The sequence below is a fragment of the Thrips palmi genome, unplaced genomic scaffold (assembly GCF_012932325.1).
Source record: "Thrips palmi isolate BJ-2018 unplaced genomic scaffold, TpBJ-2018v1 HiC_scaffold_18, whole genome shotgun sequence".
Lineage (NCBI taxonomy): Eukaryota > Metazoa > Arthropoda > Insecta > Thysanoptera > Thripidae > Thrips > Thrips palmi.
The window spans coordinates 15,519,708-15,532,650 of record NW_023144627.1 but is presented as its reverse complement, the minus strand read 5'-3'; the positions used below and the strand labels follow the sequence as shown (position 1 = coordinate 15,532,650).

General features: G+C 51.8%; 2 protein-coding genes across 2 annotated transcripts; one reads left to right on the top strand and one right to left on the bottom strand.

The window, feature by feature from the left end:
• Positions 1 to 6: 6 nt before the first annotated feature.
• On the bottom strand, positions 7 to 4,610 carry LOC117644904. Its single transcript, XM_034384617.1, has 11 exons — positions 4,316 to 4,610; positions 2,853 to 2,957; positions 2,578 to 2,773; positions 2,296 to 2,499; positions 2,137 to 2,229; positions 1,982 to 2,068; positions 1,520 to 1,900; positions 1,181 to 1,445; positions 529 to 732; positions 315 to 413; positions 7 to 221 (listed from the first exon to the last, which is right to left on the bottom strand). The coding sequence occupies exons 1-8, from the start codon at positions 4,389 to 4,391 to the stop codon at positions 1,241 to 1,243; spliced, it is 1,347 nt and encodes a 448-aa protein (XP_034240508.1). The 5' UTR covers positions 4,392 to 4,610; the 3' UTR covers positions 7 to 221; positions 315 to 413; positions 529 to 732; positions 1,181 to 1,240.
• Positions 4,611 to 5,014: 404 nt separating this feature from the next.
• On the top strand, positions 5,015 to 8,969 carry LOC117644903 (protein aurora borealis). The gene is made up of 7 exons (XM_034384616.1): positions 5,015 to 5,696; positions 5,781 to 5,917; positions 6,000 to 6,202; positions 6,286 to 6,371; positions 6,466 to 6,617; positions 6,727 to 6,986; positions 7,066 to 8,969. Exons 1-7 carry the CDS (start codon positions 5,295 to 5,297, stop codon positions 7,596 to 7,598), a joined length of 1,773 nt encoding a protein of 590 aa, XP_034240507.1. The 5' UTR covers positions 5,015 to 5,294; the 3' UTR covers positions 7,599 to 8,969.
• The last annotated feature ends 3,974 nt before the right edge of the window (positions 8,970 to 12,943 follow it).

Genomic DNA, 12,943 nt, shown 5'->3' with positions numbered 1-12,943 from the left:
TTGCCGAACACCAGAACTGTGTACGTATCATTGGCAGAATACTCAGAGACCAAAATACAGATTTAAGAAGTCCCTTGATACCAAGAAAATCAATTCCCTGAACAGACCTCTGACAGAAGGTCCAAAACCTCACAGGAAAATTCATTTTCATTAATGTACAGTTAGCTTTGATATGGAATTCTCCATTGACTCCAAGTCACTATTAACTATGAGATACTGGTCTGTAATAAAATAGATAAAATTGAAGTAACTATTCATGGAGGGATGATAAGAACCAGAAAATACATTAGAATGAATAGAAGTATTTTACTTACAATCTCAGAAGTGCTTTCTAGAAAAGGCTTTTGAAAAAGGCATTTAACAGGTACTGACGAACCGAAGCCAGTCTTAAAACACAGCCACTAAACCCGAACCTGTAACAGAAGGGGACAAATGTTTCAGAAAGAAAGACCACAAAAAAGGTTAATACATGGAAAACATTAGATGGCTTTATGTTTCGGTTTAAAACAGTTAGCAGGTGACACTCACCATTGATGGTTGTCAACGCAGACATTGCCGAACAAACTAGTACGTGTCATTGACCGAATACTCAGAGAGACAGATAAAAGAGGTCCCTTAAGCGCAAGCAAAAGAATTTCATAGGTAACCTGCCTCTGGATCAAAGGTTATGTGAAGATGTAGATCTTTCTTTGAGGCTTTGATTTTACCAAAAGCAACCTCCAGGTATGCAACCTGCAAAACAAGAAAAGCAAATCAATAATTGCGCAAGTTACATAAAAATAGAAAGGGCCTTTATTTAAAAAAAGCCTTTGCTGGAAGCTATGCTACAGTTCAGGGCAAGGTCAAGCTTGTTTATTGAGAAAGGAAATCGTGGATCAGTTCGGAACTCAAAATAGAGGCTTGGCTCAGGCAGAGAAGCGGGAGCACCCTAGCATCATGGCACTTAACACCAGCGAAAGGAACGGTCGAGCATGGCCACCCTCTGGGCCCCATATGATAGATACCTTCGAACAGAGCCTTTACAGCTCCCTAACCTAAACTCTGCCCTAAGTAGACACAGAGCCTCGCACGTTTTGCGAGCAATACCTCAAGCTTCGATACAATTGACTTAAGAAATGCGTGATGCAGACAAATTCCCTGTTTTTTTTTTAAGAAGCTGCGACACAAGAAGCGTACATACCTTTCACTATCACGTTTCTCGCTTGCTTCATGTCGCAAATCATGTTAGTGCGAGGCGACCCTAGGCGACCCCATACCAATTGGGCCGCCTGGACACCCTCTTGGCATGGGTTGGAGCAGGCGGGGGTGGGTCATCGTGGTCCCGTCGGCGCGGACGCCGCTTCCGCGGTGGAGGGGTGGGGGTGCGGGCGCGGGGCTCCTCCTCCTCGTCCTCGTCGTCCTCCTCGTGCCGCCGTTTGTTGTTGGTTGAAGATGCTACACTGATACTAAAACAAGAAAAAAAATTAATACCACGGAATATTTAGAAACCACCAAGTGGCAACTGAAGCGACTAACTTACTCCATACACGTGTAGTCGAGACTCTTAAGAGAAAGATCGGTCATGTCTGAGGTGCATGAGGGCCGCCGAGTGTAGGGGTGAGACCTGGGGCCGTAGGTAGTTGACGGGCCTGGAGTGTCAGCCGAGTCGATGTTGACGCTTCGGGTGGTGGGCGTGGAGGTTGCGGCTGGCTTCTGCACTGGCTTCTGCACTGGCTTCTGCACTGGCTTCTGCACTGGCTTCTGCACTGGCTTCTGCACTGGCTTCTGCACTGGCTTCTGCACTGGCTTCTGCACTGGCTTCTGCACTGGCTTCTGCACTGGCTTCTGCACTGGCTTCGAGCTGGGGCCCGGACCGTCGTCGTCGTCATGGTCGTTACCCTGACCCACGTTGGGAAGAGCCCTGTGGAAGAAACACAATCAGTTTAGCCAATCATCCATTGCAGGAATAGGAATGCCACCAATAGCATCGGTTACAACTTACACGGCCAAAGCATTACAATAGCCAATGCACGACGTTTTGAACGCCGTGCCAAACTTGTTTAAGTCTTCGAAGGACTTTTTCATCTCCCTGGAAGTAAAACGGAAGTCAAGAAACGATTTAAGGGCGAACATGCTGCTTGAAGTGCATCTACTTACGCCTGGTTGCAGGAACGTACGGCACGAGCCGCCTTAAACATGGCCTGGCGCACCCGCCCAGAAGTGACATTAAGGAAATGTTCATGCATTTTCCTGCAAGGAACACGGACGGTGAGACGTGAGCCACTTCAAAACAAGCACAGGGGTAACGAGACTTACACAAACTCTGGAGTGTTCAGCTCCGGAACATCAAGTTCCGTAGCCAGACGATTCTGCGAAATCGTTTCATGCACCAATCCATTCACGTCGTTGATCATCTGCCGTTCGAATGCTGCATCACCGTCTGACATTCGAGCTATATTGGATCCAAACATTCCTCGGCAGAGCGCGGCACACACGTCAAAAAGCTGAACATGCTCGACGCTGTAACGGACAAATTGGTTATAAAAGAAAACGAGCGGGCACAAGCATTTCCGCCCAACTCAATAACAGGGTACTCACTTATGGAAATCAAATTGCCGACACCCTCCTCGGCGTACGTGCATGGCCCAATGGGATATTTTAAAAAAAGTGTCCGGACAAAAAACGCACTTCACCATACCAGGTGTTGCCGCATAAGAAGCGGGGCCGGCTGCCGCCTCCCAATCGGCTTGCCCATCCTCAGAAGTGACACCAGTCCCCACCAACTCGAAGAGGCCTGCAACAGTCAACGGGTGAGCAAACGCAGACACACGGCGCCGCGGTGCACGTCCAGCCACATCCTTGGTGCTACTTACCTTTAGTGTCAGGCCCAATGTCCACCTCTAACAAGGCGGGTAAAGCCCAAGCTACTCTTCCAGCAATGTTAACCCGACACTTCGGGATTCGAGAGGAGGACCGACCTGTGAACAGAAAAACAGAACATTAGACCTTTTTAGCAGATGATGCGTTCACGTATCAGCGTGCTTGTACTCTCGTGCAGAGAGTACCGAGTTTCCGGCTAGCCAGGTAGCAGTTGCCTCGTTGCCTGACTAGCAAGCCTAGAAGAGGCCGAGCGCCTCGCTGGCAAGGCAGCGGCTGGCTGGCCTGCCTAGAAGATTATGAGCGGAGGGCCCGCAGTCTGCCGCGCCGCGCCGTGCCGTGCCGCGCGCCGCACCATGAATCGGGGCGGCTGCGGGGGCTCGGGTTGCGCGCGCGTCGTATAACCTCGACACCCAGCTATCAAGTGCTCATGAAGTGCGTCCCTCGCGTTGCGCGTCGTTACGAGACGCTGCTAGCACGCATCACGTAGCTGCCCCCCTAGCTCATTCCCTTGCCGAGGCGCCACGTCCCGCCGCGCACCGCCACACCCCCCAGCAGTCTACACACACACGCACTTGAGCCTTGAGTGCGTAGAACGCATAGTGCAGCCCCCCCCCCCCCCCCCCCGGGGTTAGACAACAAATTGCCGGGGGCGGGGGGTTCGTAGGGCCACCACGCCATGGGTATACGCCGCTACGCGGCTAGGCCGTGGCGTCATGTGAGTGCCATAACAGAGACCAACACACGGCCGAACCGGCCAAGGCCCTGAAGCAGACAACGGCCACGCGGACAACGACGTGGCGCCGGCCCAGGCCGAGGCCCAGGCCCTGGGCACAGCAACAGCAAAGGGCTGGCCGAGCCGCTGCGGACTGCGGCGATCGGCCACGGCGAGGACACGCGTCAAGCGGGGACCGGGGGATCGGGCCCTCCGACGAGGCCGATGGCGCCGATGGCGTCGACGGGGTGGGACACTGGTGGGACCGGAGAACGAGCCGCAGAGGCCGCGCGCCGCGGCGGGGGCGAGGCAAGGCGGGGCTGAGCGCAAGCGCAGCGAGCCACACGGCGGGAGCAACGCGTTGGGCAGCGCAGTCAAACAAACAACCCGGTAACGGGTTGAGACGTCTCCACGGGTCCGACAACGACACTGCTTCGGGCTGTCCACGCCGACAATCAACAGTCAAAAGGAACGGGGGAATGGGACAACGCACGAGCGGCTGGGCGGCAGGCCGCGGCAGGGACGTGGCGACGCCCATCAACAACAAGCGAATTGGGCAGGCCGGCAAGGAGGGCACAGAGGGACGCGCGGCCGATCAACAACAAGCGAACGGGGCAGGCCGGCGAGGACGGCACGGGCGCGGCGCCGATCAACAACAAGCGAATCGGGCAGGCCGGCGAGGCCCTACGGACCCCACGGCGCCACGGCGCACCCCAACACACTACACAAACACTAGACACTCACCTCTACGAAGAACTAGTGAAGCAACCATGGTAGTTACAATAAAAACGTAAACAACGTTTAAGAAATCAGGACGCATAGAGCGAAAGACAAAAGCGTACACAACGCGTGAAAAAAGGAGGACAAATCGTTAAACGACAGAGCGTAACGACAAAAGAAGCGTAGACAACGCAAAAAAGAAGGACAAATCGTAAACGACTGAGACTGAGCGTAACGAACGACAACAGAAGCGTAGACGACAAAGCGGAGGTAGCGGCACGGGGCAGCGAAAAACGAAACGATGCAGGCAAAGGTGACTGCAAGAGTGACGGCGGGGTGGCGGGCGGAGCCGCAGCGAACCGGAGCTGGCGTAGGCATACTGTCTCAAGAGTGTCGACAAAACGCAGCGGCGGTTTCTGATTGGCCTGACCATTCTGGCTGGGGCGCCACTTTCCGTTCGGGTTGGATGGGCAAAAATGACGGGTAAAGTAAGCGAGCCGGTTGTTGACAGCGCTTGTGGCGCTAGCCTTGTACTTAGAGAATTTTCATGAATGTGCGATAATTGCAGTGAGAGCCAAAAGTCCAAAACTGGATGCAGGGCGGGGCGACCTTGGGCGACTTCCGCGCGCTCTGGTGACACAATCCGGCAACATATCGCCCCCGTCGTCTGCTACGGGCAGAGATGGTGGCGGCGCGGGCGGCAATGCCCCCCACCCCTGCCCACGCGGTAGGCGGTAGAGAGCCTCTAGGCGGCGGTGGCTTTGGTTTACTCCGTTTGAAACAGAAGTTTGAATTATTTCGGGGGGTTCCGGCCGCAATTTGTGTGATTTTGAGCCGATGGGGCTGACTTGCAGTGTAATGCACCTGTGAGACGCGGGCTGGAGCGGGCGGGAGGACGCGGGACCGCGGAAATACGGCGTCAGCTCGATACGCTAAAAAAGCAATTAAATTTTATGACCCTGTGAGTTGTTGTGTCTGCAGCCGTCTTAACCTGCAGGCCACAATGCTGGGAAATGAGTGCGTTATGTCCCCTCCTGTCGGGAAATTGAAACAGAACGGAAGCCTGGCTCCCGGCCTGTCGTCTCCGGCTCTCCGAAAGCACGAGAGCCCCGTGGTGTCGACCGAAAGCCGCCTGCCCGGCCAGTCCCAGGGCTCTGGCTCCTCTCCTGACGCTGGCATTCACAGTGCAGAGGAAAACGTTACCCCTGACGTCAAGTCGCAGTTCAGGTCCAAGTACTACACATGCCCACCTTCAGCTGGCTCCTTGAAGCACCTGCACCGAACGCCACCAGCCAGGACCAAGAATATCGTTGTGAGCAACCCCTTTGATGTCGGCATTGCAGATCGCTTGCCGTTTCCCATGTACAGCCCGTCTGTTTTTGCAAGAGTGGTCAGTCCCAGTCAAGTGAGTATTCCTCTTTGTGCTAGAGCTCTGTACTTCCATTGTTGGGCTCACCAGATTTGAGCTAATGTATGACGATGCCCACAGGATAGTCCCACATTCCGATGGACCATTGAAGACATATCCCGCATCTATCCAGCTGATATTGAAGAATTCCCAGCCAATCAGTTCGAAGAAGTTGTTGATCCTGATCTGGAATCAAAAGCACAAGAAGCAATTAACAGGTATGTGGTCCTGTATAATTTTTTCCAAATGCTTGACCGAATGTATGCACTGGACAAAACTTTAAGACTGAATCTTTTACAGGTTCTTTTGCAAAAATCAACCATTGTTACCCAGTCCATGGCCAAAGCCAGACGTTACAGCTACTTTACGACAAGAAGTAAATGCCGGAACCCCGTCAGGCCTGCATGCCAGTGCCACTCCCTCTCATGCAATTAACCAACGTGCTGACATAGACTCAGACCTAGAACAGAGTGGAGTATCGCAAAAGAACCCTTCCAGAGAAGGTAAGTTGAATGTCATGTATTTAGATTAAAATCCTTGTGTCGAGTGGCTAGTATTAATATTATTTTTCGTCTGCTTTTCTTAGTATGGACACAGACAACTTTAACACTACCACCAGTACTGCCACCAAGCATGGAGCTTGCTTTGAAGCCATTTTTCACATTCACTATGGTAATAAATAAGTTTTGCCATTGCTATATTGTTTCAGCACTTATGTTTGGTTCTATTCACACTTTGGCTAATGGTTTTTTTTTTTTTTTTCTAGGATCAACAGCAAGCTCAACAGAATACTGAAGGCGATGAAGGTGTCATGAGTAACTCATCCCTTCGCCGTAAGCTGTTTTTCCAGTCAGATTCATCACCCTCACCAACCCCATCTACACCTCCACAGCCTCCTAATTTCCAGATATTACACGGGTGAGATTTTTTAAAATATGGAGAGTGTTTTGATGTTTGTTGTCTCCTCATATCCTCCTCTTGGCATTTTTGTTGTTTTTGAACTAACTGTATGTTGAACTTGGTTCAGACCTGCAAGTCACTCATTGGTGCAGTTTCAAGGACGTAGTTTTGGCACTCCTCTACCGGGAAGCAGTGCACTCCAGTCTCCACCAGGAATTTCACCTGTTCATAGTGGGGGAACTCCTATGAGAAGGGTAAAGTCGGCTACAAGACTCGATTTCACACGAGATCAGGAGGAAATGTCACTGGATGCATCAATACAAAACACCCCTGGCACACCCAGACAAGCTCCAATCACCGCTCCAGTTGGCTCCTGTTCTCCTCTTGGTAATTTGTTTGCCATGCCTTTGAGCCATTTGTTTATTTTTCTTGTAGTACCCCTCAATCAATTCTGTATCGTTTTCAGGCACAGCCCCACTTCATGATAAAGAGACCCCTGGTGACCATGCGGATCTACAACCAGGTGTGAAATGGGCCAAACGGAACAAACGGAATTCGCTCAATTGCTCTTCAGAAGCTATGTCCATATCTCAAACATCTACTCCGGTGAAGAACAATCCAGCGATGGATGTTTCCTCTGCTCACAATATGATGGACATTTCACAAAGTAAACCAGCGAACATCACAGAAAGCTGGAGAGAAAGTGAATCCATGGTGGATGCTGCTTACCAGCACGATGTGAATAGTTTTTCATACTCTCAGCAAGCAGTGTCTTCTAATATGATCTCACAAGACACTGGCTATGCCACAAGATCAAGTTGCGACCCTGCAGCTTTCCAAAGTGGAACAAACTCCATATTTGGGCTGTCACTTACAAGAGATAAAATGGGCTATGAGGATAGCTTAGCAACATGGCCCATCAATCCTAATGTAGTTTCATCAACACCAACTAAAACCCTTGGTGCAAGAATTTCTGATTACCAGCGTGATACTGCCTAAAGCCTCATATTAGCTGTGAATTAAAAACTGTATTTTTGTATTGTCAGATTCAGGTGATTACAAATGGAATGAAACATTCTGATGTCCAGACCTCTAAATTTTTTAGAGTTGATGAACAAATACATTTTAATGTATTTATAATTTGACCATGCTGCAGGATTATTTATGAATTATCTTGCTTGTAGAGTTTTTAAGGAAAATGAAAATATTATAAATTAATGAATGATTGAGAGAGAGTTGGAAGTCATTTCAAGATAGAAAGCTTAAGAGTATGTTATTGATAAAATTGTATTTTTTTTTCCTTCTATTAATTTCTGTGTAATCTATTGATTTTTGTCAGCTGTTACAACCTCTTCAGATCCATCATTCTCCTGAGTCTGCTGCAATTTTATCACTTGATTCTTGTACTTCTAACTACAATCTATAAAAATATCATCGTCATGGCAAGATATGCGGTTAGTGTATGTTATCTGCTTAACTTAAATGTTTTCTCACAATTTCCAACTGTCTCTGTTATTTCTTTGCTTGCATGAATATGGAATGTTATGTTTTTGTGTTTTTATGGTTGGGATATTTTAAACCTAACTTAAACTAGTATGATGATGAAGAATTCCGATCAATGTAATCACAGACGAAATTTTGATAGTCTATATTTTCTGTGGTGCATGCGTTCTTTTTCTTGGATGAAAATTGACTACAGGAGTTATCTCCCTGTAATTACGTTCTGTTAATTTCCCTTGGGCTTTGCTTAGATATTGATTTTGTGCTCTATGTGAAGACATGGTTACCATTGTGAAGCTAGCATCAATCTCATACATTGTAGTCAATTATTTATTGTTTCTCAAATGTATGATTTGCAACTTGTTGTTTCCATGCACAATTTTGTTTCTAGGTTTTAAGTTTTGTTTTCCTTGTGATCAGTACATTGTTTTTAGGAAGTGATCATGTGTGCTGCCTGCTTGAGAGCTATACGGAAGTTTAAGTTGCCGCTGAAGATTGGAACTTTATAATCCCATGCCCCCACTCTCGTAAAAATAGCAGCACATTCAACACATGTTGATTAGTGAATCACGTAATTACCTGTGACTCAATCTTAGCTTGGCTCATTTGTTGTTGCATTTTTGTCAAAGGACATTAAAATTTACATGGATTTCAAAGTTATACAAAAATTGAAACCAAGCTACCCTGTCTACTTGTGTTGTTGGATGGATTTTATTGTAATAACATGTTATGATCTTGTATGTTGTGTTGTTCTTTTTTTTTTGTGTGTGAGAAGTGAATGCTTTATTGTGTGATTTTATGTTCATGTTATAAAAGACTGAATTACGTTGCAAGAAGAGAAAATAAATTGTGAATTCTCAGTATTTTGTATCTCTGCCAATAATTTTTGCCTCTTCATAGCATTCAGAATCCTGACCTGGCCAGACAGAACTGGAAAAAAATCAGATGATTTTTCAAAGAAAGTGTAAAACTGTGAAGTCACCTGAAGAGAGGAAAGACGTTTCAAAACCAAAAGATACTCGACATTAAAAATCAATCGAAATGAAACACGTTGAAATACGGCTGCCCCGGCGGCGACGGCCCAGCCAACCGCCCCGCGTTAGCATCAATACCCCACTTTGGCGAACGCAGCTTCGTGGAGTATCGCTGTGAATACCCCGCCCCCCAGCGCGCCAGATTCAAAACAGAAACAGGCACTAATCCGGTCCACCGGTCCAAACGGACTTTGTTGGTTGAAAAGAGGCTTTGGTAGCTATGGTGGCCACCTTCACACAGGTCATCATCAGTCTACCGTGGTAGAGATCGAGTCGTTGGTGTCCGGTAGACCTGACATTCGAAAAGCCGGTGACTTGCAATTTTTCAATCGAACGTGCGTTGAGTTTCTCCGTTGCGCATGCCGGTAACGATTTCGCCTCCCATGTCATCTTATTTTTTCCACGTTCAAGGCGTATGCGCACGAGCATGAGTGGGGTGCACTAAACCCAGCACACCCTCCTCGGTCTCGGCCGCGCCGTGCCGCGCCTTGCACTCGACGTCAAGAGGAACCTGCTTCACGCTCTGCTCCACCGCGGGGGAAACAGTGACAGTAATTATATCACACTCCAGGACGCCGGGACGGTCGGGACTTCAGGCCGTAGCGCGCCGCAGCAGGCACGCCGCAGCCACGAGCACTTGCCGAGGCAGCCGGGACGGCCCGAGGTAGAGGCCCTCCCGGAGGCCCTCCCGGAGGCCCTCCCGGAGGCACTCGCCAGAGGCCCTCGTCCTCGTCGTCTGCGTCATAGACCGCCTCACAAAGAGGGTCTAGAGGGCCTGCACGGCGCGCTGTTGCCATCTGGCTCCATCTGCCTCCAGCACACTGCTTCCGAAGTGTCGCTTGGTCGCCCCTTCTCTGCCGCACTCGCGGGGCGTCCCGGAGGGGTGCCAGGGAGACAGTGGAAATAAACGAATCTCCAGAACGGCTCGGCGTCATGCATGCGGAAGCTCCGGGATTTGCCGCTCATTTCGACATAAATTGCTTTGGGAATCAAATTTTAGGATCGCTGCCGTCTGGCGACATGAAGGCCCGTGTCGGCGCCCCGCGGGTAGGCAACCCATCGCACAGTGGGCCGGCCAAAACTCGACACGCGTTTTGAGCTCCGGAGTCGCTGAACAGGGCTCGGACCGAACCTGTGACCCCACCAATGGATTGCTCTCCGAACGAGCAATCCATTGGTGGGGTCACAGGTTCGGTTCGAGTCCCATTTAGCGACTCTAGAGCTCAAAACGCGTCCACCGGTCTTCTGGCCCACAGTGTCGGCGCCGCGCGGGTAGGCAACCCATCGTGCGCCAAGCACTCCGCCTTGTCGTGTCCCACACTGTTCTTGTCCTTCCCTGTGTCAACCGATAGGCGAGCTGCCGGAGGGGAGACATGTACGTCCACGTCGACAAACTGTCAAACATTTACACTGTTTTTTCTTTACTCTGGACCTCTCGCGTACGCAAACTGGGGGCAATACACCTCTTGTTGTGCGGGGCTGTGCGGAAGGGTGCGTGTGTGCGCGCGCTAGTGTATGGAAAAGAAGTCCCTGCACGGGAAAGGGCCTCCCGCTCCGCCAGCTAATTTTTGACTCGTGGTTTAGTGAGCAGGTTGCCTCGGACACCGCCACTCGACTTTCCACAGCTCGCCGTCACCCCTTTCCTCCAGCTGTCCCCCAGTGTGCCCTCACCGGAGGGAGAGCGAATCCGAAGCTGACACGGAGCATGTGCACGAGAGAGAGAGAGGGAGAGAGCCGGCTCCGCGCTGTGGTTGTTTGTCCCATCCAACCCGCATCGGTGTTTACCTTGGAGCCTCGCACTCGCGATCTAGGCCTTGCCTTAGAAGGTGAATGCTCGCGACACATGTGTGTGTGTGTGTGTGTGTGTGTGTGTGTGTGTGTGTGTGTGTGTGAGTGTGAGTTTGTGTGTGTGTGGGGGGGGGGTAGGCTGCCTGTATCCATCCGTCGTTGTAGTGCGCGACACTCGATGGCAGTATGTACCGAGATAAGCACGGCCACGACGAGGACGCAATTTGTGCAAGTACACAGCCTGTTGTCGCCAGTGTCAATGGCCTACCACACTGCAGATCCGGCGGAGCAATTTTACTTCACTAGGAGGGCGGACGCACTATACCAACCGGGAAACCGGAAGGCCAGTCTGGATGCCCGTGCTGACGCACAGTGAGCCAGACGACCGGTAGAGGCGGCCAAAATTCTAGACGCATTTTCAGTTCCGGAGTAGCTAACTCGAACCGAACGTGTGACCCCACCAATGGATAGCTCTCCGAACGAGGAATCCATTGGTGGGGTCACACGTTCGGTTCGCGTCCTGTTTAGCGACTCTGGAGCTCAAAACGCGTCGAGAGCGTTGGGCGCCTGCGCGTCCGTCTGATGGGCGCGGGGTATCGCCAGCCGGACTGCCCTCCCGCACCGCGACATCAAAGCCCGTCGCTCCGTCTCTGTCGCACTCAGGGAGCGGCCGGCGGCCCGTAGGGGTGCGAGAGAGAAAGAGCGACGAAACAACGACCCTTCGCCCCGGGCCGCGCCGCGCCGAGCGCCGAGCCGATTGGTATGCAGGTGGTGCGTCGTCTGCTGTTGTTTCCCCCAGGCTTGCAGTTTTGGAAGTTGTTGATTACCCGGCTGTACACTGCTAATTAAAACTTGTCCCTCGTAATACGGGTGGCGACGCCGCGCCGAGCCACGCCACGCCCGCAGCGCGCCACGCGGCCCCTTTCCGCTCTTGTAGCGCCCCCTAGGGGGCAGAAGGGGCGGAACAGGGGGCCCGGCCGGTCCGGCTTAGCGCGGTCGTCTGGGACCCCCTGCAGGATACGGCGGTCCGGGGCGGGCCGGGGCCCCGATGGGGGTCCAGTGCCCGCAGCGCCCCTCCCCTGCAAAGCTGCTGGGCTTGATGGCAATAAGGAATGAATGAATAATTAAACAGGAATAACGGTGGCATTAGTGCCACAAGGTTCGGCTCCGGGCTTCGCAGGCCCCGCACAGTGGGCCAGAAGACCGGTGCAGGCGGCCAAAACTCTAGACGCGTTTTGAGCTCCAGAGTGGCTACACAGGCCTCGAATCGAGCGTGTGACCCCACCAATGGATTCCTCGTCCGGAGAGCAATCCGTGGGGTCACACGTTCGGTTCGAGTCCCATGTAGCGACTCTGGAGCTCAAAACGCGTCTAGAGTTTTGGCCGCCTCCACCGGTCTTCTGGCCCACTGTGCCCCGTCGGCTTCGGAGGAGCCGGAACCGAATCGGCTCGGCTAACCCGACTCCCAAAAAATCTGTCTCTCTCGCACTCGCGGGGGGCTGCGTGAGGCTGCGCCAGGGTGCGAGAGAGAGGGAGAGAGAGGGAGAGAGAGGGAGAGAGAGGGAGAGAGAGGGAGAGAGAGGGAGAGGCGGAGCGCAGGTCGGCTCAGCTTGCCGTCGTCGGGGCCTAATTGAAAGGGCGCTCGTAAACACTTATCTATTCGTGGACTTTCTAGGCGGCGGCTGGTATCGGGACGGACACATCGGGGGCCTCGGCCGGGCCGCGGGGACAGAGAGGAAAAAGGAATAAGGGGATTAGAGCGAAGCAGCGAAGGGTGGTGACGGCGAATTACAAGCGCGTAGAGCGAAGGGCGGCGAGAGAGAGAGAGAGAGAGAGAGAGAGAGAGAGAGAGAGAGAGAGAGAGAGAGAGAGAGAGAGAGAGAGAGAGAGAGAGAGAGAAAGAGAGGGGGTATCGCAGCCCTCCGTCCACCCCTCCGAAGCCCCAAATGGTATCAACCCCTAAAACAACGCCCCGAAAAAAAAAGGAGCAAAATCCCCTTTATTGCAGCATCTTTTACTGCC